The sequence below is a fragment of the Pyxicephalus adspersus genome, chromosome 4, assembly GCF_032062135.1.
Source record: "Pyxicephalus adspersus chromosome 4, UCB_Pads_2.0, whole genome shotgun sequence".
Classification (NCBI taxonomy): Eukaryota; Metazoa; Chordata; class Amphibia; order Anura; family Pyxicephalidae; genus Pyxicephalus; species Pyxicephalus adspersus.
Window position 1 is genome coordinate 138,281,076 of NC_092861.1, and position 26,737 is coordinate 138,307,812.

Sequence of the window (26,737 nt, forward strand, 5' to 3'; positions counted from 1 at the left end):
GTAGATATCGTGCAGGATCGTTCGTCGTTCGTTTTCCAACGATAATAATTGGAAGTGTGTACGTAGCTTTAGTGACCATTATCCCCTGGTAAAAAATATAATGGGTAAACAAAACCTTTGGAGTTAAAGTGAAGGCTTCATGAAGGCTTCACCTGTATCCACCTGTGAAGGGATTTCTCTTCATTTTGAAAGATTTTTACTAACTTAAAGCCTATCTACATAGGTCCCAACATACACTTTAAGTCTGAAAGTTTTAAAATAATCTTAACCTCTTGAACTCAGATCAACAAAAAGCCAGCCCAAATACAATGTTATCACTTATCCAATCCTAGATGACTGGAAGTATTATTACTTTTTATTTTAAAGCTAATAAAAAAAAGGTCAGTTAATAAAAAAAAAATATTTTAAAGCAATCAGGCTAGAGGGTGAAAATATTATTCCTTCTATACACAGATGACTCAGTAAGGGTAAAGTACATTTTCACAGAGTTTTCACTGCTGCTATGTAGGGATAGATGGAGAAATAGAGACAGCAATAAAGAGTTTCCAACTACTTCCATGCATAGATACTGAGGTATGAGTACAAAGACAGGAATCAGAAGGGGAACCCTTGAAATACCTTTCAGGTCTTTAGGAAACCCCTACTATAATTGCTATTTCTACATCTCACATTATGTTAGTGTGGTGGTCAGGGGGATGAATGTCTCTTACATTGCTGGGAAGAATGCCACCCCAACAGATAGCCAAAAAATCATTGATCTCACTTAAAGCGTACCTAAACTCAGAATTTTTACTTTACATAAAAGGGTAGACAACCCCTTTATTTAAAGTAAAGATTTTGTTTGTGCACTGCTCCCTTAATTCTTGATCACCTAGGCAATCAAGAATGAATGGGAGCGCAGAGCCTTCTGGGATACCTACATCCCGCATTCCGGGAGGCTCTTGGCTGCTCCTTCTGCGCATGCCCTACCCGATGGAAAAAATTTCCTCACAGATGGACTGATCTGCGGGATTGAAGGTAAGTGTGATTTTTTTTTGTTTTGGGTTTACTTCCAGGGCCACAAATTGCTCATTGTTCAATGATTGCCCTAGCAACCTCTGGAGGAGCCCTAAGGTTCCACAGAACCCTAGTTGAGAAACACTGCACTGGAGGATGCCCCCATACAATGCCTGCATGTGTCGGGCAGGAGAACTGAAAGTTCACTTTAATTTTTTTTTCTCAACACCCATTTCTGTAATGCATTTATTAGTGACTACTTTTACTGTTCTCCCTGACCAGTGGTGTAGGAATTTGGGTTACAGTGGTTGCACATGTGATTAGGCCTACACTACTGCCTAACAGGATCCATAAATTCTCATCCACCCATCACTCCCCTTTTCCTTTAAAACAAAGCTTTGGGTCCTGCAAAACTGACATGCAGCCAATTAATATTTAAAGTAGAAACTTTAGATAAAAGCAATATTATCTAGAGAGGGTACAGCAATATCCCCTGTGTGAATAACTTTTCCTTATGTGGGTAAAGTTTATTGTAGATAACTCTTTTGCTGAGGGTGCAAAGTAATTCCATTCTCGTGGGCAGCACAGTAAAAACAAGAGTAGTTTTGGCTTCTGATTAACCCGCTTTCAATGGGTAACTATTTTGTATTCCGTATTAACCTTACATTTGCATAGAGTCACATGAAGAAGGGTAAAGCTGATACTAATATGCATTAGCAGAACAGTGCAGGGCCAATTTATTGACTTTAACCAAATCAACTCATCCAATCAAAAATTCTGCATTAAACAATACCAAAACATTATACAAAATTAAAGCAATATAATAACCTTAGATTGTACTTTACATCTTCAGTACCTAGAGGAGGGTGACATCAAAGACTTTGGCTAGATTCTAGAAAAGTTAAATACAAGAAAAAACTCCTGCACTCCACTAAAGTGTTGTCTAACAAGATACGGGATCCTCAGCTTTCCAAGATCCTCTGAGAAAGTCCAATGCCGTCACCTTCACCTAGCAGAGTCTTCTGATATCTGGGGTTGAAGTTATAAATACACATACTTCTGGATCTTCTTAAGTTTGATTTTGTTTGTATGTTTAATGACAGGTGAAGGTGTACAGTATAAGCAGATCTTGCATTTTGATACAAGGTCTGCTTTAAGTGTCACAACACAACAGAAAATCAACATCCAAAAAATGCCAACACAAAAGTTCCATAATAAATCCACAAAACAAGAACAGTTCCAGTAACAGCTGGAAGCAGACTTGGATTGAGATCATAAAGGCATGAGTTTCCACATTTACAGCCTGGTGACATTCTATTTGGCCGTGTTTAGGATTACTGTATGCCCAACCTAATAGCATTTTCCAAAAAACAAATGTCATGGCAAATTCTATTAAGTGATTCACACAATTAACATTAAATGGTAGCTAGTGTTGGTGTTCGAATTCGGGTTGTCCTTATATTCGACCCGAATATGGCTGTTCGAATTCAGATAGACCCGACCCGAAAAACCCGGGAAAAATTATGATAAAGTAATTTAATGAATGTGTGTGATTTGTGTAACTAACTAACGGTTATCCCACAATGACAGGATGATTCCTGTCAGTGTGGGATCCCCAGGCACTAGAGGTTAAATGGGGATAAGTTTCCCCATTCATCATGTCTAGTGCTCTGTGATTGGTTGAGGAAAGGTAAACCCTGATGACAGCTCAAGCGACATCAGGATTTTCCTTTCCCTAGCCAATCACAGAGCACTAGAGGTGAATGAATGGGGAAACCTATCCCCATTTAGCCTCTGGTGCCCCGGGGATCTTCCCAATGCGGCAGCGGCCAGCATTTATTGAGAACAGTGTGCGATCCGCGGCACTAGAGGTTAAATGGGGACAAGTCTCCCCATTCAAAACTTTCAGTGCTCTCTGATTAGTTAAAGTAAGCTTTCCTCAGCCAATCAGGGAGCACTATCCCTATTCCTAGATAGGGTTTTTTTCTAGCCAGGAACACAGGACTCCCTGTGTTCTTGGATACAGAAACTCTATCCAAGAACACATTCAACTAGTGAAGGGGTGTAAGAGCAATCAGGGGAGCAGAGCTGTCAGCTCTGCTTCCCTGATCGCTCTTGTAGTTCTTCACAGTCCCTAAAAAAACCCAAACTCTCCCACCATTGAGTTTAATTTTGGCAACTATTTGCCATATTTTCAAAATGCATTGGAGTCATTGGGGAAGTTGACTTTTGAAGACGAAGAGGTAAGGGATGTTAGGTTTTAGCGTTGGGTTTAAGCCAGAATCTGGGGGTTATGGAAGTTTCCTTTAACAAACCTGGACCTGATCATGTGCCAGCCTCTCACTATTTTTTTTTTTAGAAGTTTAATAACGTAAATGTACCAAAAAAAAGACTAAACCCCCCTTAAACATGGATAGAAAAAAAAATGCTCCAGCAGTTTGTAGAATAGCCTAATCTCTCATTATCTGTTTTCAGTAACAATTGCCTATCAAAAACAAGTCCTATTGTAACCAATGGTTCTGTTCCCTATATGAGGTCTAAAGCCTGCAATGTTCAGCCAAAAAATTGGTTGTGTACAGTGAATCTGCCCAAAGTGGGAAGCTTTGGAAAGCCTAGACCTCCATGTCCACATTCTAAGGTCTCCATCAGAAATTAAGAAGGATTTAATTCAAGACTACCCTAGTCAACTTAAAAAATATTAACTGTATATGTGCTACTACTACCATGATGCTTCTTGCAAACATACATTGGGCTTTATTTTGCGTAGTTACTATAACATAATATAATATTTCAGTTACAGGACAGCTGACAATTATCACATAGACATTATTTGCAATTACCTGCTCATATGCTTGCTCTGCCCGCCGATTTGCATCAATCACTTGTCTTTCCAGCTGTTGCATCTGCACAAGGGGAAATAAACGTTGATTATTAGGTAATCATTTAGACAATCCCACTTTGAAGTCCTGGTAAAGAAGGATGACATTATCAATGGGCTTCTGAGCCTGATGAAAGCTTCTGTGTGTTATGTGATGAATGCATGAATGGTTTAACAGAATGGAAATCTGCAGTTCAAATATGAAGCAACATAAATTGTAGACCTCAATTTGAAGATACAAAACAATATGATAAAGCAGTGATGCCAAAACCTAAGATTGCCAGGGGCTGAATGTAACCTTTTTGCATAAAATGTTGCCCTTAGATATATTTTTACTGCATCCATCTTTTTAATTAGAATTAATAGATTATCAACATCCAATGGATTGCCTAACGTCTCCAAACCCCTTCACAAATCCAAATTATCATCAACAGTTCTGGGTGCTGATAAGTCTACAACAGCTCAATAGTTCTACTTTATATATGGATAATTAGAACATAACAGATATAAGAAAATAAGGATTATACTTACAAGTTAACCACAACTTTTAGGACTTTTTCTGCAGTTGTTGTGCAAGAAATCAAGGTACTATTACTGAACTATTACTTGCATGTTATGTGGCTTTTGAAGCTGCTTTATTGGGGCCACAATAGGAAGTGAAAGGAAATCTGTCAATGGTATGGAGAAGTTTCCTCTCAGACAATTGACAAATCATTTCCCATTATAAGATATACCTTTAAAGTCTGTGCATCTGACATCTGTACCATTTTGGTTTTCCTATCATTTTCTGTCCCATTGACATGATTAATAGAAAGGTTAAATGTCTTTTGTGGTATGGCTGGAGATACATGTATTATTCATTTTTAATAAAAACAATATTTTAAGGAACAATTGTTTATGATTACCCTAGGTATAGTTTTACGTAACAGAATAAAACTGAACAAAACAAAATCATTAAAATGACCATCCAAGTTCTCAGTAGCACATCTGGTCTGCAGCTTACGTATTCCTCACATTACTGATTTTATGGTTTATTTCCCTTGCAAGATAATAAATACCCAGAGACACTGAGTGTAATGTTTCATCATATGAATTTTCAGTGAAATTACTTACCAAATATAAAACCCACAGAGAGGCCACAAGACCAAAAGCATACAGGCATCACAGTGCAAGTGAATGTAATAAAAGTTAGTTATCATCATGTTAAATTTACTTTGGCAGAGTCACATTAATTATAATATGTACTTTTTAGGCCTCATATTAGGGTAACATGGCACAACCTTGTGTTTTTCTAAAGAACTTAAAGTACAATAATACAATTCATTTATGTAATAGACTATATCATACATAAAAAGGAATGCAACATAATTTATATGTATATATAATCATTTAGCATAATGTAATATTGTAAACCTAGGGGGACAATGTTCACTCATTGTACTACTCACTGTATTGTTGTGTTAATGGAGAAGGAGAAGTGCTGTCCCTAGGACAAATGTGGACTTTGCAAGGCTAATAACAATGCTTAAAGTAATGTTGCAAATTGAACTGTAACTTGCAAGCTCACTGGACTTCCGGAAGACTCAAAAGGCCAAAAGTAGTTCTTTAATCATATCCTCTACTGAATGTACTACAACAATATACAATATCACTAGCATGATGACAATAGTACTGTATCCACTACTACAACAATGCTAGCAATAAAGTATTACAAAAGTATTATCCCCACTACAAGAAATTTAATCATATCATCTACCATTAGAACCACATGACCCTCTACCACCACCGCAATACCAATAACACCAATCTCTACAATAGAATATTGTATTGTGACACCATAGTAAGATCTCCAATGACAGAACATTACTACAGGGTGGGTTTTTTTCCTGCATGTCTCTAGTCAGTGACATGGTGAGGATACTCTGGACTGCTCATTAAGTCTAGCACATCTTTTATGTAAGTTAGTGTTTACCGTGGTGGCTATCAAGCTTTACATGCCGATGTGTCACCCTACGACCATAGCAGGAAAGCTCATCCTAGGGTAACAATGATGTTCAGACTAGAACAAGAAGTTTGTAAAAGTAATTCTGCTGGCAAGATCCTCGGGATGATTTAATATTAAAAGAATTAAACATTACAGGTAAAGAAACTAGTGGACGGTAGTCTTGTAATTTAGGATTTTTAACGTTTAGGTTTAAGTATTGTGCTTTAGGAATCCACAGTCCTTAGATGAGATAGCTTTATGCACCAGTTTCTATGTCCACCTATGCGACACGTGAATTTACTATCCCTGTTGGACTTACTGTAATAGTAAAATCATCCCTTATACCGCTCTGCAGTTTCAGATTTAAAAAAATCTTAGAATAAAAATTCCCTTTACACTATCTGGCAGACAAAGCTGTTTATGTCTTTACAATCTGACCATGCTTTGGGGGGTTTTGGCAAAGAGGAATGTGACAAAGAAGCACACTCAAGCAAATATTACGGAAAATATTGTTAGACAAGGACTTGCCAAAAATTTGGCTATTCTGATGTGGCTGGCAGACACTGTCATTACTTGACCATAATATGCAGCATAATCCTTCAATGAAAAGACACGAAAACACACAGATCTGATTGACCACCTTAACAAATCCAGAAGATCTGGAGCACAGTCTATGCCGGTCTTAGAAAAAATATAAGAGTGCTTTCTGCCAAAAATGCCTGGTGAGATCCAACCAGTTGCTTACTATGGGCAGCCATTAGCCTTTTACCTTTCCTCCTTGGTTCTAACAGATTGATATGTTATTTTTTATCTCTTACAGCTGCAACTTACCCCACCAAATTATACTTTAGTATGTTACCTAAAGCTGATAGTTCATGCTGCAAAATCAGTAGAACAGATCTTAGGCCCAATGAACCTGATGAATAAAGGAAGCTAATTTTAGTGGCGGGTTGTGTCTCTTGGCGGGTTCTGGCATCATGATGTCACTATGGGGGAAGTTTCTTCCCCTTTGAGTGACGAGCATGCACGGTCTGAAGCCGTTAAATTTAGTGGTCCGTGGGATTGAAAAGGTTGTCGACAACTGTTTTAAGGGGCACCCTGGGGTTCCATGGAACCTTGAATGAAAATGGGAAACCTTGACCAAATATACCTAGTTCAAACTTCCTACAATTATCCCAATAATGAGAGTAAAGTATAAATTCCACTATACAAATATATCCTATGTTGGAAAAACTCTGCATGCAGTAAAGAGACTTCAAGTCCTTATCACTCATTAAGGTAGCTCTAAACAGCCAATTCCTTACTCAAGTGTTGTCAGACTTTCAACTCTTAAAGGAAAATTGCAGGTTTTCTTGAGAAAAATGAGTCCCCCCCCACTAAAACTCATGCTCCCTGTGCTTCCAAGCCGCTCTGTTACTATATCAGAGATTTGATGAATGACCTCTCAGTAAGGTCCATATTGGAGCTTACACAAAGTATATGACCCCATACCCCACCCATTTGACAGTGCTCAGGTCTGGTGATTAGCTGTACAAGTCCAAGCACTGCAGTCAAGGAAGACAACTAGAAAATGGTGAGGGAGCACAGTAACAACCAGCGGGTTGGGAAAATAAATGTAACACATTTTCTTTGCAGTAAATCACATATTAACCTTTATAGCAAATGGAACTAAAGTCGCACTTTCAACTTTTATAATTCAGGCAGGTGGTTATTGCAGAAAGGGATAGACAAAGTCCTTTTTTGCAAAACCTACTCTTGCCAGCCTGATTACCACCCAGCACTCAGATTTTACTGACTGGTGCATACTGATTGACATTATCCCTGCATTGCCAATTAGGATGGCCAAAGATCGTCTTAGGGAAGTGAAGAAGGAAGCACCTTGTGATAAAAAGGGGGATAGGTGAATTGTCACAGGTTTAGTTCAGCTTTAAAGTTAACAAAAGGCACTAAAGTAAAACTTTTCTGGGAAAAACAAAGAGGCTTCCATCCCTACTTCTCAAGTTCTGTATATTGGCATTCAGACTGGGAAAAGGGAGAGTCAGGACTGGGTTTAAGCCAGGTGTGATGCATGTCAAGGTGCTGCCAAAAACTTGCTAAAAGGTGGGTTAAGCAGAATGAATAATGAGATGAGCTAAGCAGCCTTTGGCTGCTCTTTCACTGTGCCATCAGCAGGTGGAGAGAGGCCACCTTTGTATCCCTACAGTCTATAAATGTAACCGAGAAAGCAGTATCACCCCTTCAAGTAAAGATTTATAATTATCAGGACTGGATTGACAGAAATACAAATTCTTTGGCAAGAAAAAAAAGCCCTTCTTAAATGTATATTATCTGTATTTGCCTGGTATTTAGCTTTAAATTCCTCACCATCATGAACAGTTGTAAAGGTTTCTCCGTGAAATTTAAAAGCGCTTCTCTGTACTTTTACTGCATACTATAAGCTTTAAACAGTGTGCGATGGATATTGCAAGCAAGTCAGATATATCTGATCTTATTTTCTGGCTGGAGGACATCCAACATCTAGCCCTTTTCTCCCCGTCCTTAGTCTGTTCATTTCTTTAATTGAATTTTAGTTCTTTCAATTATAAAAGCTCAGCATACCACAGGTCTGTATGTAAATTCAGCCTGCTTAGACTATATTGACACTCACCCATCATAGGGTATTGATAATGGCATAACTACTGTAATATACTGTTAGTAGTTTAAACTTCAACTCTTATTTCAGCTTTGGTAATTATTATGTTTAAAGTTTGCAAAGAAGTACTAAGAACTGCAAAACTGACATCATATAATTTTAGCAGACTCAAGGTAATTCTAAAGTGGGAAAAAACACAATGACACAATTGACTAATGACACAATGAATGTCTCACTTATATGGAAATAACTGTTGGAGGTGCTATGTAAACATTGGAAACCGGCATTGAAAGATATCCCTTGTATGACAGCAGTCAGTGTGAAACAAAGTGGCCGGACCTGCCAGCTGCATGGAGATTCACTTTGCAACCTTATTGTGGTTGAAACAAATACCCATTTTTTAGAACACAGTAAAGGGTGTTCTATGTGAACAGAATGCTACTCTTTCTACAAATATAAGGTATATTATGAAAACCTTCGTATTCTATCAGTACAGGTTATCTTCAGAACCTATTCACAATTGTCTATTTCAGTTTTATAGTGTTAAAAAAGCATTTCAGATGGAAACCTCATTCAGGGCAAATCTCATTACATACTCACATCTACTGGTCACTAGTAGTGAAAAACGAGTAAAAATAAAACATCTAGAAATAGCTGAGCATGTGATTTATTCTCCACCCTGACTGGCTGGTACATGGTGACTGGTCACTGCAGGGCACTAGTGATGTCCCTCCTATTTCCCTCACTTCTTAGATTGTAAACTCTTTCAGACAGGCTCATCTTCTCTTCTTGTGTTATTGTTTGTATCTGTTTGTCATTTAAAGCAGTGGTTGTCAACTGGTGGTGCGCCAACCGAGAAAATGTTGGTGGCTCTGGCCGGAGCACCCCCAAGCAGGTTCAGGAGAAGGACCCCGCTGGGGGGACGCACCAGCCAGAGCCGCGAGCCATGTCCCCCCTACGGATCCCAGGCTAAGGGAAATGGGCGGGTTGTGTCTCTGGACATAACCCGCCCAATCTTCCATCGCAGGTCTGAGTGGGTGGGTTCTGGCATCATGACGTCACTAATCACTTTCTTCCCCTTTGAGTGACACCCGGCTCTCTGTGCATGCATGGTCCGGAGCCAGTAAATTTAGTGGTCCGCCAGTCCGAAAAGGTTGGAGACCACTGATTTCTAGTAAAAATCCAGCTTATCTTAAAATGTCCCACTTAGCTTTCTGACTTGATAGGAAAATACCCCCCTAGCCCCTCTTGTTGCTCTTTCAATGACCCACTAATGTCATGCACGGCTCCAAGACCTTCCTAGAGCTGCCTTAACTATCTGGAATGGTCTTCCTCGTCCTATTCGGCTTGCCCCTACTTCCTGCTCATTTAAAAGAGCCCTAAAACCCATCTTTTCAATCTTCTTATCTTCTTCGGTCTCCTAAAACCCTCACTACTTACCCACCATTCCATATTCCCCCTCCTATTGTAGGCTGCTTCCCCACCTCTTAGATTGTAGGCTCTTCGGAGCTCTCCTCCTCCTGTGTCACTGTCTGTATCTGTCTGTCATTTGCAACCCCTATTTAATGTACAGCGCTGCGTAATATGTTGGCACTTTATAAATATGGCTTATTAATCATCAATATTAATAAAAAGGAAGGGCAAGTTACAGCAGGGGGTGTTTGTGATTTTGACAGTTTCCCTTTAGACAACACATGTCTACCTATAACTGAAAATAATAGTTTTGGGTTGATGCACCCCTTATTGAGCAGTCCATCAAGGAAGCAGAAAGCACATGGAACATCCTGAGAATCACATCTTGCATGCCACTGGTCTCAATAAATAAATAATTGATGTTCATAGCATGCTCGACATACATGGTAATACCTGCTATCTTTCTCTTCCCCCAATCCATCCAACACACTCTGTAAAGTATGTGGGTTATTATCAAGTTACCAGCAGCAATTGAAAGGAAGTCAGTGAGCCATCAAAAGATCAGGAATCTACTTGCCAGCTCTATCTAACAAAAGATGTGTGAGAAAGAGCCTCTTTGTTTCTCATGCTATCATCACAAGTTGGAAAACACCCCCCTTCCTTGACATTTAAACATTATGCATTCTTCAGCCTGTCAGAATTACCAGAGAAGTAGCAGGCCGGCTTTTAAGTTCAAACAAACCTAGATGTTTTCAGCGTTACATGAAAACTATTTGGATCCCGTGCTAGAAAACATTATGTACTATGTGTGATATTTCAGTTCCAACCTCCTTTCTCTCTCCCACGAAAAAAAAAAGAGATTAATGAACTAATGGTGTATAAAGCGGCCACACATGCGGTGATGGAGTCATTTTGGATTACTGCCAACTAAATGGAAATCTGTGTGATCTATGGTTGGCCATAGGTGGGTATATTTCAAAGGTGATTGATGAGATTATTATTATTATTACACAGTATTTATATAGCACGGACATATTATGCAGCGCTGTACAAAGTCCATAGTCATTTCACTTGCTGTGCCTCAAATGGGCTCACAATCTAATGTCTAAGGACTGTTTTGGGGGAAGCCAATTAACCTAACTGCACAATTTTTTTGGAATGTGGGAAAAAACAGGAGTACCCGGAGGAAACCCACACAAACACGTGGAGAACCTGCAAATTCCATGCAGTGTCCTGGCCAGGATTTGAACCTGGGACCTAGCACTGGAGTGCTAACCACTCAGCCATCTTACTATTTTTAAAAAATGACTTCCAAAGACTTATTACAACAGGCCGTGGATAACCTTGGCCGTGGATAACCTAAATGTGCCTGCTTGATCAATCTGCATTTCCAATACTTTTTATAAGCCGACTTTTATTTTCTTGACACAATTTTACCTGTAAAGAAAAAGTTAGTTTATATGTTTACTTTACCTTCATCTTCTGTGTGTGACCTAGACTACACACTTCTTCCAGGATGATCTATTGAACATAGCAGCCCATAAATCCCCCAAAAAACGTCCTTGCTTTAGGCTAGAGCTTCTTTTCACTAAATTTGAGGTTCTCATTTGACATGGAATGGCAATGGTCTAATAGAAAGCACAAAATATAAAACATAGGCGCTCTTCTTAAAATGTATGATAAATTTGACAAGCCAACGTGAGGGCCATGTCTTTGTTGAAACCAGATGACCACTATGAGGTGCATTTGACCTACGTCAGACAACTTTTGATAACTTTTATTGTACATACACTGGTACTTAGGTACCCTACCGCTTAAATGCTGGAATATAAATTCACTAAAAGCAGAATGTTCCTTAGAAAAAGGTGAGCTAGGAAATGTGGAGCAGTCAAGGTATATAACTAGAGCTAAGGTTTGTATCTGGCCAGGTGCAGTTGGTTCTAAAGAATGGGACATAAGTGTAGTTGGTAAAGGTCTTTTAGAGAATGATCAGAACCAAATGTAAAAATCAGAATTTTTGACAAACACCTAGTCAGGGCTATAGCTAAAGTTCAGGGCAACTGAATTATTTCTAAAGGACAAAAAAGGTCAACAACTAAAGTCAATTCAAAATTCAACACAGGCAAACTTTAAGTGTCACATATTGCCCATAAATAGAAGAGTAGACCCAATTAGGATTTAAGGCAATACTCACACAAGTGAGCATACTTGTCAATTTGCAGGTGTAAAGCTGAATATCTCAAGCTAACATCCACACACATAAAAATTAAGTTGAAAAAGTCAACAGACAACATGAACCTCCAGGAAGGCTGCTTCTGCTGCTGCTGTGCTTTTTGGATAATCATAGTACTTTGGCAAACCTTTGTCATATGTATATATATATATATATATATATATATATATATAAAATGTTTTTTTGGAAAGTAAATATTGAAAACAAATATATAAAACATAAAAAACAATAAAATAACACTGATCAAATGACATCATTGCCTTAGGAATCACTATCGAATAGCTACCTTATCTAAGTGATTCATAACCAATGTTACTCTATCTATTTTGGTGGTGGTCGCACATTATCGGAGGCAACAGAGGCAAGTTCAAACAAAAATAGAAATCCAGGAAAAAAAACAGGCAAAAAAAGATAAAAATAAAACTCTGACAGTAAATGGAAAATGTGTTTGTATTTCAGGATTGGTAACCTAGCAAAAGCTTCATATCTGGTTACTATCTCAACGGAGCGGATTCTTTATACTTTGTAGATGATAAATTCAGCTTTGTTTTTAGTATAAAGGAAACTTAATGTTGTAAAATGTCAACCATCTGTTAGATGAAGAGATTTTAATAAAATAGAACAAAGTTTGGCTCATTGTGTCAATTTAGGGGCATTATTTATTAAAAAGAAAAATGGTAATTTCCAGGCACATCTGTAAACTAGGATAAGACGGCACCAGACTTCTTCTTATAATAGGTTCCTGCACTAGGGTTAGGTAATAAATGAAGATATCTGCAAATCAGGATCTTGGTTTTAAATAAATATGAACTAAGTAGGAGGATTTAGTGGTTTCTAGACAAGTTAAAGGTAAATTAGTGAAAAAAATGATTTGCTAAAGAAAAAAAGTTCTCTTTCAGAACTGCAGTAAACTGCAGAGCTGTACAGCATGCTCCTAATCATCCCCATACAACTCTATGGGATTGGTTAGGATCCACTCAGTGCATGCCCTTGCACATATTTGTACTGATGTTGTGGTGGGGTTAGGGCATGGTTCCCGGAATCAAAATGTCCCTTCTGGCTGTGCTGTTGCTGTTCCTATTCTGGAGAACCATATCCCCACCACAAAGAAAAGGGCAACATGTGCAACCATGCTAACATGCAGCGTGATTTGTTGCTCCTCGGTGCATAGCAGCAGTTTGCCATGCACCTGGGAGTGTCTATTCATGCAGTTTTCCACCGAATATCTGAAATGGTCCTTTCAAAACAATAAATAATGGTAATGCAATGTATGTTTCTGAGACTGCTAAAGAATGTATTAATGAGACATTAGAAGCTATGTTGTAGCTGAGTTATGTGGACAGCAACTTTCTTTATAAGTGCAAAGCTTGATGTGATTAACTATATCAATGTTATTTACATATTTGTATAAATAAATGTTAAAAAAGAGGAAATAACTCTATGTATATCTGAACTGCCCCAATTCTCTGGAACAGTCTTCCTTGTCCTTTTCGCCTTACTCCTGCTTTCTGCCTATTTAAAAGAGCACTCAAAATCCATTTTTTCAAACTTGCTTACCCATCTCCTTCTGTCTTTTGAAACCGTCACTACTTCTCCCCACTACATATCTCCCATCCTATTGTGTGGTAATTCCCCCACCTACTAGATTGTAAGCTCTTCGGGGCAGGGTCCTCTTCTCCTGTGTCACTGTCTGTATTCGTCTGCCATTTGCAACCCCTATTTAATGTACTGCGCTGCGTAATATGTTGGCGCTATATAAATCCTGTTTATTATTATTATTAATAATAATAATAATATTAAAAAATAATAATAATGTTTTATTTATAATGGCATAAAAACATGAGTACAGTCACACAGTATTTGTTCATCACATATTCCCTTTTAAATCACTGACACAAGTATGCAACAAATAAGACAAAACACTACATCCACAGGCTGCTCCTAGATAAACCATTCAGCCCAGTGGACCTGCATGATTCAATAGTTGAGCACACATTTGTTATGCCGTAATCAGAAAATAATCAGACATAACTTTTGTAGGCTAATTACTTTTCAACTATTGTAAGGCAAAAAAGATTATGGGTTAGTGAGAAGGTCCTAGCAGAGAGGTACCCATTGATGGGTGCCTGCAGGCCCGAGTATTGGATATCCTTTTATATTTTTTCAGTCTAGACATTCACAATATATATTGGAACAGGTATAGAAAATAGGCAAAGAGAGGGTTTTTTGGCATATAAAGGTAAATGTTGTTTTCAATAGCCTTTGTTTTGGCTCTAGACAGTCAAGCCACTATATAATGTTTGCAAATCTTTAAGAAACCAATAGGTACCCACAAACTCCAGGGTAATCTTAATTTACAATCACCGGTTGCATACATCTGTCGGGGTTTCACCCGACGCACTTCGCCTACTTGAGGCTTCCTCAGGGGTATTGTCACGCTTGCAAGGTAGATTGCCGGAAAGTATCTGAAGTTACAATAGCCTGGTGAATAACAGTTGTAAAACAATAGGCAAGTATTTAAATATATAACTCAAAAATACACATAAATATGATCAACATTATGGCATTTGTAAACGTTATTTACAAGATCAGAAGGATCTTGTATAATTAACCTACAATATGTAGGGTAATCTTCCTTAGCTTAGTCCTCCTGCTAAGACAATTGTAATTCCCAACCATGTGATTACCAAAGCAGCAAATTATGTTTACAACATGGATTTGTTTGCAAACAAACCAGCCAGATCCAGTGGTCACTGTGCCATACAAAGTAGGAAAGGCACATTAACAGCTGAGGCCAGCAGGCTGCAGTTGTCACAACAGCAAGTTGAAATAAATAAGTTTCCTAGAAAGTAATCAATGAATTGTAACAGTGGTAATTGTGTAAAAGTAAGGAACAACATCTAAAAAAATGTTAACAGCATTCTGCATTTGCTCACAGAAGTGTAAACAGTTTCTGAAAATAAAGGTGTGACATGTGCTCCTGCTATATGACTATGTTTGTAAACCTTTAAATAAATAAATACAGCTCTCTAGCTTGCACTGAAGAGTTTTTCACTGCTTTCTCAGTTAATTAGAACAGAAGCTTTCTGTCATGTGATCTGGTAGCTCCTCGCTCTGCACTTTTTCACAGACAACTTTTGTTGTTTTAGTGACAGAGGCTGTGGTGTGTGACTGTCTCATGGCTTTCTATGCACATTCCAAAATCCCATTATCCCAGGAAAGAACCCCTGATCCAGCCAGGTAGCTTTCTCTACAGATTAAAGGGCATCCCTATGACCAGTGTGTTGACTGCCAAATTCCACAATCTCCATTTGTGATTGGCCTTGTCACAGGCTATTCACAAATTCCTTTTGATGAGTTTTACGAGGAATTTGGTGCCATTGTATTCGCTTCGGCAGGGATTTAAAGGGAAACTCCAGGTGACACATACAATCATTCAGTGAACCACTAATGACATTCTGCTTTTACAACCATTGTAAGCTCTTTGGGGCAGGGTCCTCTCCTCCTGTGTCACTGTCTGTATTTGTCTGTCATTTGCAACCCCTATTTAATGTACAGTGCTGCATAATATGTTGGTGCTATATAAATCCTGTTTATTATTATTATTATTAATAATACTAATAATAATAATAATAGATCCCGTTCCGATGGAGCAGGCATCTCAAAGTATGGCTCTTGCTTTACTTTCCAGCACCAGCTCAGTCGGGTTTTTTTGAAACTGCTTTAGTATATATTAATAATATTAATAATATTAAACAGTCCTTATATAGCTCCAACATAATATGCAGCGCTATACATTAAATAGGAATATATTAACTCATAGAATATTTTCAAAGATTTATTAACATTTGAAAACTTGTCAGTTGGGCTTTAAAGAGCGAAAAAACACAGACAATAAATATAAATATATTTAAATGCTTATATGCAGAATTATTCATTTTCAGTTTTTTTTCTTAGAATTTGCAAAATTGCAATTGCAAAAGTCTGGGAGAGTTGGATTCCTAGCACAGTCCATTATGTTTGTGCACATCACAGCCTGTTTATTCTTCTAATTACTCTCTGTACTAGCCCAGCATCTCTGTCCCTTTAAAGTAGCTGCCAGGGGAAAAGAAAAGAACAATAATATAGTGTCACAGGACAGCTCTGAATCTTCTGTGGCTTCTGATATATCATTCAGTTGGTGGTGCATGACTAGGGTAGAGCAGAGTCCTCCATGCTGCTAGCCATGACCCACTCCACACATCCCACCTTTACTCTTAACTTTTTTAACAATTAAAAACACACAAGACCCAGTTTTTTGTTGGATTTAAATTGGCCATGGCAGCCCCATTTATTTAAACATTTTCAAAAATATCCATATATATATTAACCAAAAACATAAAAACATTTCTTTACAACATTTTTCAGACACCAAATCATTTCTTTCATAGGTCCATGAAAATTTCCATTTATTAAAAATTACTTCTGCTCATTAAAACCGGCCCCCAGCCGCCCTCCCGCCGCCTCAGGGACGATAAGCGGATGCACACATCTAACCACCTGGCCCCCACGACAACCGAGTGTCGTGCGAGGCCCACCCTGTACCCAGAGGCCCAAATACTGCCGTGCCTCACCCCACTTTATTTTTTTCTCTCCAATAACTTTAACCCTTTCATGGACCCTATGAAAGAAAGCCGCCATGACATTACTACCCCCAAACTATCTTATTAGGGAGGGAGGGTGGGAGAACGCTAACTTCAAGGTAAAACTGACCCCCTCTCCCCCCAACCTCTTTCCTTTATACAGCAATTCCCCCCTCCCATAACAACTTTTCTACCAATCATTAATTCCCTTTTTCACGCATTTTATTTAAATTTCCCGCCCTTCATTTCCCGCACTTTTTTTTTTTTTATTATTATTAACCCCTTACAGCCTGTCCTTCTACTCACCCTGTCATGTGTCCCTCCGCTCTAGTCAAGCTCCAGGCCAACTTACTCAGGATTTTGGATGCCAACTCTTTAATTTCATCCCATCTTATTATAAAAAGATTTTTGTCAAAATGAATGGTCTGGTGACAGGGTCTCTTTAAACAGTGAATATGCACATTTTAGGAAACAAATTGTTTTTGTATATAACCTTAATTAGTTAAGGGAGCGTCCTTAATTCAGGAAATATAAAATACGCTCATACAATTCCCATAGAACTCTTATGGGGGATATTTGAAAAAAGCAGCAAACTTCCGAAAACCTTTACTTGGCCTCCAAATCCTGGCACTGGAACACAAGACGACTCTTTTATCTGAACTGTTTTTTTATTTTTTTCTTTGCACATCATCTAAATATAGAACAATTCGGCAGCCTTGAAATTAATGAGTAACCATGGCCGCTCTATGTTTTCATATTTTGGTGGCTGGGATGGCCAGGGCGGGCATCCTGCCAATGGCAGAGAAACCCACAGAGTTGGTATTTTATGGGTCTGGTGTGTTAGCTCAGCTATAAGACTAGAAGGTCAGAGGTATACAAAGCTTTTTATATAATGAACTCACACTAAAATTACGAACTGCAATCCTTGTGGACAGATTTTAGTTTTGGCAAATGTAGAAAATCGCAATTATCCTCCGCCAACAGTAAAGCACAATGTCTAATGAAACTGAACAGATGTATGCTTTGGGTTCTTACAGTAAAGAAGAACCCTGATCAGCAATATTTAAAATTTTTCAAATGAAAGAAATCCACTTTGTATTCACAAAAACCTGACCACACAGGATAAAGCAACAGGCTTGTTTTATTGCCCCTCTTTCAACCAGCATACAACCTTTCCTTGACTTCTCCAATGTACATTTCAACTGTCAGGACCACTACTATGGGGTATGCTTGATAGTTGACCCAGTAGTGTCACACGGGGCAGGGAATATACACAGTCTCAGAGACTGGCTAAAGCTAACTGGTGGTCCTGGCCAGTGCGCCCTCAAGCGGGGTCAGGAGAAGGACCCCGATGGGGGGGGGGGCACCGGCCAGAGCTGCAGGTTATGCCTCCTGTACAGATCCCAGGCTCAGGGAAGTAGGCAGGTTGTGTCTCTGGACACAGGCTCAGACCTGCGATGGGAGAGTGGGCGAGTTCTGGCATCATGACATCACTAAAGGGGAAGCCTCTTCCCCTGTGAGTGACACCCAGTTCCCCGCGCATGCACGGTCCGGAGCAGGTAAATTTAGTGGTCTGCCGGTCCGAAAAGGTTGGCGACCACTGAGCTAAAGGAACCTAAAGTTTACACAGAGCTTGCCTACTTTGCTTCAGGCAGCTTAGGGTAACCTCAGGATAGTCAAAAAGCCTAAGTATGTGGAGATGGGGCAATAAAGTGAACCCATTGCTTTGCTCTGAATGGTCATGCACAGGTCCACTTTCAAGTAGACCATCATTTAGACCAGCAGTCGCCAGAAAATTTTGGTGGTCTGTAATTCTGGCTGGTGCGCAGCAAGGTCAGGCTAGAGCCGTGGAGCCGTGGCAGCTGGGGGTGGGTTGTGTCTCTTGACTGAGCCTGCGATGGGAGAGTGGGCAGGTTCTGGCATCATGACGTCACTCTGGGGGAAGTTTCTTCCCTTTTGATTGACACTCCCCTCCTCACACATGCGCGGTCCGAAGTCCAAAAAATTTAGTGGTCCACGAGATCCAAAAGGTTGGCGACCACTGATTTAGACCGTCATTTACCTAATATATTAAAGCAAAGCTCACCAAGTCTGTCATAGGAGAACCTGGGTGATCTAGCAAACCTGGAATGGATTTCTTAAAAATAAAAAATTTGCTACTAGTTCATAAATATTGTTAATTCTGAATATATGCATTCCTGGTTCGCTGGATCACTGAGTTTTTCCCATGATAGTCTATCTTCTCAAGTCTTGGAGATCTTCAATACCTTGGACCCAATGTATCTGATATTAAACCCTCCCTAAATGTCCCTCTGATTTTTGTTTTCTCTTTGTTACCACGAGCTCTGGCACTACTCGGCTAGAAACATTTTTGAACTGGGCTACCACTACTAAAGCAGTGCTTGATAATATTCTCATCCCAATGCCAATTTGAAATCCTGGCTACATTACTAAGCCAGTGGGGTTTAAGGTTGCTCCTGGAGGATATAAAAGCCTTGGTCAGGACATGAATAGCCTGCCCCACAAATCGAAACCAAGCTAACCCCTTGAAATGTTGCTGTCCATGCCAACTGGACACCCATTAAAACGCCTCTGATTTCATAACTGTATACCAGGAAGTTCTGTAAACTACCACTTCTTCTGTTTAGTGAAAAACCTCAGCTTAGCAAAGGTCTTTTAGTTAAATACTAGAAATTTATAAAACATTAACCAATCCCTACATTGGAAAAAATTGCAGTTGGAATCAGATTGGCAGCCACAGGAAACACTAGCAGGAAATGTATTTTCCTCTGTGTTCATTTTAATACATAAGCCTCATTATGTCTTTATGAAGTAATTTTTCGGTAAATTATAACTAGAAAAAATATTTAGAATCCTACAGATTGTTTTCATTTTGAGGAATCCCACAAGCCTCAACAAGCAATCCCACAGCAATTGTTTTCATCTCAGCGAACAAGAGCAAAATGTTTTCTTGAATTAACCACATTGCTGTTTCCTGTCCTTGACATAAATCTTTGAACTGTATTCAAATCTTAGGGAGAAAATAGAAATACACACACACACACACGCACACCATACTTACTATCATCAATCAGTCATGAAAGATTCTCTAGTAGATGGCCACACATATTACAGCTTGACTCTACAATCTGCCTAGGTATATTAACAGCTATGCAATGTGAAGACGGACCGGATATAAACTGAATGAAAACTGTAGATGATGTCTTCACACTACACTGTTGTTGGCCCATTCATACCGGTCAGATTCATTGCAATGTGTTTAAAAAGTAATGCATTTTGGCAGATTATTACCATTGCTGGCTGCCCACATAGTAGGGTCAACTGCTTGGCAGTCATGTAGGTCATAAAGATCCTCAGCGCCAGCCTCCAGCACGGTCCAAATTATATTTTGGGTGATTGGACTGCTTGCTCCTTTACATTTCTTAGAATTTTTTTTTTTATTGTAGGATTCTACACTGGTCACTAGCAGAAGTGCCTAATCTCACACATGTACAGAACAAGAGTGGGCACTTCTGCCATAGCACCCAGTGTAGAATCCTGTAGCCTCCTGGAGTTTGTGACATCCAAAGCTGTGAGATTACAATTTTTGTTAACATTATCTTTCTTACTGTGGTGAGAACCCTGGAATTGGAATGAAGATATTTTTTTTTATAAAAACAAAAAAATCCTATCAGCTAAAATTAAATTTTTGGTAATAGGTCTACTTTAAGGTATAATAAATAAACAATTCTAATTTGGTGTAATTTATATTTGAATATTTTTTTTTTATTTCCAAATGCTTAAGGCATATCTAATACCAAAGTTGTAATATAATAAAACAATAAATAAAGGAATAGTATAATATTAAGCAGTTTTACCAGATTTTAGGTGTGGTGGCAGCAGTAATTTTCCTTGTTTTTAGCATTGTTTTTACACCGAAATTCTTCAAATAACACTTCCTATGGTTAGTACAGTCACAATAAAGGAGCAGTGTCATCACCCTGAGCAGCTTTCAACATTTAAACAATAAACACCTTCTCCTCTCCTAATCTCTAATACATAAGGGTAGCTGTTGTGTGGTTCATAGAATAAAGGATTTAAAGGCTAATGACATTGTTTCAGATTTCATTTCACTGCACAAAGTTCACAATATAATTTGCACAGAGGAACATTTAACAAAGTCAATGGTGGGCAGGTATGCAAAAGCCCTGAAACAGGGGTAGGCAAATTCAGGCCTTTAGGCCAGATACAGCCTAGCCAGTATTCCAGTCCGGCCTAACGCCCCCCTAGTTATTTATTGTTGGATCCGGCCTAATTGAATTGTCGCATTATCGCGAGTTCCCGCAATATCATCGAGTTCCCACACAGTAACCCCAATTAAAATGCCTAAAGAACAGAAGCAACGTGCAGCTACCAGTCTCTGGAAGGTTGACCTTGAACGTCATAGCTTCAACCCTGATTGGACTGACGAATTATTCTTCGTCCAACATGGCAACAAAGCCCTGTGTTTAGTGTGCAACTACGCCAACAGTACTTTCAAGCGGTCGAATCTTAAAGGGCATTTGGATGCCAAGTACGTGCACATGTACAGAGACTACACCGTGGATGAGCAGAATACTGAGGCTCCTCGCTAGCAGTCAGGGTTGGAAAAACCTTTCCTTGGACACATTGACCTCCTGAAATGGCCTAGTAGTCCAAAAAGTTTGCCCACCCCTGCCCTAAAATATGCTTTTTCTGCTGATACCATCATCCAAAATGCATATTTAAGGCTGCATACACATGTTAAATTTTTGTTGCTGGAACTGATCACTGGTATAAATGAACAAGTGCTGTACACACAGCACACACGTACACACGTCAGATTCCCACCCGAGATGAGCTGACTATTTGTATCAGGCTAGAACCAAATGACATGTGTACAAACCCTTACTTCTTGGACAATGCACCACTAATATTTATTGATGTTTGTGTCGACTAAATTATTATTATTATTAAACAAGATTTATATAGCGCCAACATATTACGCAATGCTGTACATTAAATAGGGGTTGCAAATGACCGACAATTACTGACAGTGACACAGGAGGAGAGGACCCTGCCTAGAAGAGCTTACATGCACACCACAAAAGACTGCAAGCAAGCAGGTAAGAGTTTTGTACAGAAAAGTTTTGTACAGAAGGGACATACCTTTCTGCAATAAAGAGCTGCCTGCTCACAGTTTTTAGCTTTTACGGTTTAGTTCCACTTTAAAGTATCAAATGTTCCTAGAGTATTCTAAGAGAAAATAGACCAAAAAACATTCACACAAATGAGAAAATACTCAATATTCAATATTTAATTGGATAGATTTGTCTTCAATAAACTGCAGAAATGCCAGAACATTTGCACACTTCAAAGAAAGTTTGCCCTTCGCCCACCAGAAGATCATTTGATTTTGCTACTTTCACCCAGCAGAAACGTTCACATCAAAACTGACATCAGTTGCACAAATAACCTAAAGTGGAAATGTTGCCTTTTTGCATAGAACAAAAATACAAACACTTCCCTTAAAACTGTTACTAATAATATCTAGTGCCAACAAATTATGCAGCGCAGTACAAAGTCCATAGTCATGTCACTAAATGTCCCTCAAAGGAGCTCACAATCTAATGTCCCTACCATAGTCAGATGTCTTTAATACACACCTTTTTTGGGGGCAGTCAATGGACCTAACTGCATGTTTTTGAAATGTGGGAGGAAACCAGCATACCTGGACTAAATCCAAGGAAAACCTGCAAACTCCATGCAGATAGTGCCCTAGCCAAGATTCAAACCTGGGACCAAGTGCTGCAAAGGTGGGAGTGCTAACCCCTGGGCCACCATGCTGCCCATAAACTATTGCAAAGCACAATTCCTTGTGTTTTTAATAAATTGGATTATCACCTGTAGGCTCCTAATGAATAAAGATCTAATGTTCGCATGAGTGTACAACCAATCTAGATCAGGAGTGTCCATCTCCACTCCTTAAAGGCCTTAAACTTATCCTTTATAAGCCATATAATAATAAATTTATTTCAGTTTGTTAAAGAATTATTATAAATGGCATTGGACACCCCTGATCTAGAAAGAGGACAGCCATATAACTTAGGATCAGGAAAATATGATACAGAATATAAGAAACAAATTGACAATCAATTAAGATATACCAAATAATATTTTTTGTATTTAACAATAATGGGTAAAAAATATGTGTTTCTGTAAACTGAAGGTTCTTAGCTATACTATAATTAGATACCATGATCACGGTACTAAATAAGTTGTATGTGTTAAATGTATCTAAGCCAATTAGGTTGATCTTCTCATGAGAATTGTGGCTTCTGCGGGGTTATACATTGTACTATTTAAATATAAAAAAGTTCTGCGTGTGGTTTTAATATCTCTGGAGTTGAGGCCCCTATAATTACTTGTTCTTTTCTATTGTTTTATGTAATACTTGTGGTTACAGACCGCACCAAGCACTTACAGCTGTATCCAGGGCTGTGGGAACAGGGGGTCATAGGGATCACACTTACAAATGGCCCCTGCTCCTGGGAGAGCCCATAGTGATCCCTCCTGCTCTACACTAAACCTGTCAGCCAATATAGACTTTACAAAGCTCTATTTAAGAAGTGATATTATTGGTTGTGTGTTATTAACCTTTTCAACTGTTTGTTAGTAGGTGGTTTTCAGAAAAAAAGTTCACCATTATTTTTTGTTATTTCCTGTATTTGGGTTTTTTTTTTCTAAACTTGAAAGGCTCATCAAACATAGTCTGACTGCTTACTATTTGCATGCCAAAAAAAAAAAAGCTGTGACCCCTAATATCCAATCTGTGACCCTAATCTGTGATGTTTTAGCATTTGTTTTGTGGCCCTTGGGGTCAGTATTCTGTGTTTTCTTTACCTAGGTTCCCACTGTGCAAAAAATTGTTTTAAAAATTATACTATAGGCTATTCTATGCCTTGTTTTATATTATGTATTTATTTTATTTTATCCACCTTATCGCACTGTTATTGTGCTGTGTATTCCTTTTCATTATATGTACTGATTTTTTTTTTTTAATGCAAGAAAATAAATATCTAATATGCAATTTTAAAGGATCTGTAGAGATCAAAAAATGTGGAATCACTGATTTGTAAAGGAGGTGCAAATGGCAGCGATCTCCAGTAGTCTCAAATAATTTGTCTTCAGTTTTTAGCTGTCTCCTATGTCATGTCCCCAGGTCCCCTACAGGCCTACAGCTTGTCTGCAGTCTTTGACAATCTTTTCTAGAATGTCAGCTCCCTATAGCAATTGCGCAGTCTCTGATTATCTATCATAACATGTCTGCTGTCTTTGACCATCTCCTGCAAAATGTCCTTAGTTTCTGACAATCTCTGGTTATATGCCTGCAGTTTTTGACCATCCCGTGAAGCACATCTGCAGTCTCTGACCATTCCACGTAGAATGTCTGCAGTTTTGGCCATCTCTTGCAGCATGTCTGCAGTGTCCGATCATCTAATGCATTTCTACAGTCACTGGCAATATCATGTAGCATGTTTGTAGTGTCAGACCATCTCCTGCAAAATTGCTTTAGGTTCTGATCATCTCTTCTAGCATGTCTGCAGTCTCTGATCACAGATTATAGTATATGTACAGTCACTGACCATCTCATGTAGCATGTCTGTAACATCTGACCAACTGCTGTAGAATTCCCTTAGTCTCTGATCATCTCTTGTAGCATGCCTGTAGGCTTTGACCATCCCTTGTAGCATGCCTGTAGGCTTTTTTTATTATATATATAATATTGACTATATTATGGGTTGTCTGGTATTAACCTTTCCAACTGTTTGTTAGTAGGTGGTTTTAAGACCATCCCTTGCAGCATGTCTGTAGTCTCTGGCCATCAAATATAGCATGTCGGCAATCTTTGTCTATCCTTTAAAGCGGTCTGCAATCTCTGCCAATCTCGTGTAGCATGTCCGTAGTCTTGGACCATCTCCTATTGCTTGCCTGTTGTCTGTGCTGGCTTTCTGAAGCATTACAATCACTGCAAATTTTGTCTGCCTTTCCGCACTTAGGGCACCCCATATAAAAACAAAGATGTCCACAACTTCTATAGACACATGGAAAGCAGTGGAGCCAGCTGTCAATGAGTACCTAGCCTAATACCCTTGCAGTTTAGGTTTCAACATGCCTTTTGCTTCTACTAATGACTAATATATCTATACAATATCAGGGATGTTTGTCTAACATCATTTAGGTCTCACAATAGTCAACAAAAACAAACTGTCCAGTGTTTGTTCTAAGCATGCCTGGGATTCTCCCCATTCTTGGTATTAGTAAAGGCTCAGAATCCAATGAAAGGGACCTGTTTTCTCATCCTCCCCCTAATTTGTTTTACTAACAGAACATGGTCAGTGGTTCCAGTGACATTTGATCTTTGTGTTGTGGGTTTACAATAGCTGGAAAAATAACATTTGTTTTGTCGTGCCTTGCTCTATTGAGAAGAAAAAAATTGGCTTTATTCTAAAAAGTTGCAGAGTAACCATCACAACCTAGAAAAATCACTCCTCTACTAGACTGGCTTCATCCAGAGTGCTGATTGTTTGCTATTAGTTACTGAATTTGAAGTGAACCCGAATTTTTACATTCCTTTGCCTATGAGCACATATTATAAGATGCCAACTTTAATGCAACTTGATTACTGTGTCGGACCTACCCTGACTTATAGCCAAACCCTACACTCTGCCATTCCAGTGTCTATGGACTTGGTTACATAGTAAATCAGGTTGAAAAACGACATAAGTCCATTAGGTTCAACCACTAGGGAACCATCCCAGATATAAAACCCTATAGACATTGTTAAGAGGAAGGTAAAAATAAACACCCTGGTATAATTTGCGCCAACCGGGGAAAACTATTCTTCCCAATTCCATGAGGCAATGGCATGTTCCCTGGATCAGAAGTCTCTGTTATCTTTACTTTAAAGCATTAATACCCAGATATATTCTGTGCTTCCAGAAATCATCCACTTTTTTCTTAAAGCAATCTATAGTAGTTGCTTAAACTGCTTCCTGAGGGAGCCAGTTCCTGGCGGTCAGTAAATGTAGAGAAGGGGGTGGTAAACTTAGCCAAGTCAAGAAACAGGAACAGTAACAAAGTAAAAGTGAAGCAAAGGTGGGCACAGGTGAAGCTTGTCTGGATAATAAACAGGGCTCTCCTCCTGTGTCACTGTGTGTATTCGTCTGTCATTTGCAACCCCTATTTAATGTACAGCGCTCCGTATTATGTTGGCGCTATATAAATCCTGTTTATTAATAATAATAATAATAATAATAAAATTAATAAAAAACATACAACAGATTTTTGGGTTTTCTGCTTTAAAGAAGCAGATTTGCATTTTACCCACCAGATCAATTATTTATTTTATTTTTTCTAATCAATGTAGCTGCAGGGTAAGAATAATATTACTAGTATTGTCTTCTCAATTTAAATGTATTTATTTTTTCTTAAAGCAAATATAAACTCTTCTGTGTTGCAGGGTTTTGCTAGTGGACTCCAGGGTGGCCACCATAAAATCCGTCTGACTTTCACTGTAATCGGGCAGCAAGACCCTGCCTGTCAAACTCTTCCAACCACTAGACTTGCATGCTGCTGCAAAAATTGATCACATACTCAACTTAGAGAACTAGGCCACATCTTCACTAGAATGATTGAACATTGGGCAAAATGCAGTATTTTCCACCTACTACATTTGTAAGAGGAGGGGTGTGCTGGTGGTGTCTGGCACTAAAATATCCAAAACAGCCATTGGTATATTAACAATATTCTACTGACATGGCCCCTGTAGCATAAGCTCTTAATATTAAAAAGGTATCGTGAAAATGCATGGAAAAAAGCTACCATAGCAAGAAGACTAAAGACGGATTCCAGGCATAAAGTAAAACCAATTAGTAAGCTTCTAAAGGTGTCCAGCATT

The 26,737-nt window shown here is 38.8% G+C and overlaps 1 protein-coding gene across 1 annotated transcript in view; it reads right to left on the minus strand.

Moving 5' to 3' along the window:
- Window positions 1-26,737, minus strand: part of PLEKHH2 (pleckstrin homology, MyTH4 and FERM domain containing H2) — a gene marked incomplete in the record, with an annotated part of 89,305 nt that overhangs the window by 44,524 nt on the left and 18,044 nt on the right. The window contains 1 exon segment of the mRNA XM_072409778.1: window positions 3,837-3,899. Coding sequence (XP_072265879.1) covers window positions 3,837-3,899 — 63 coding nt within the window.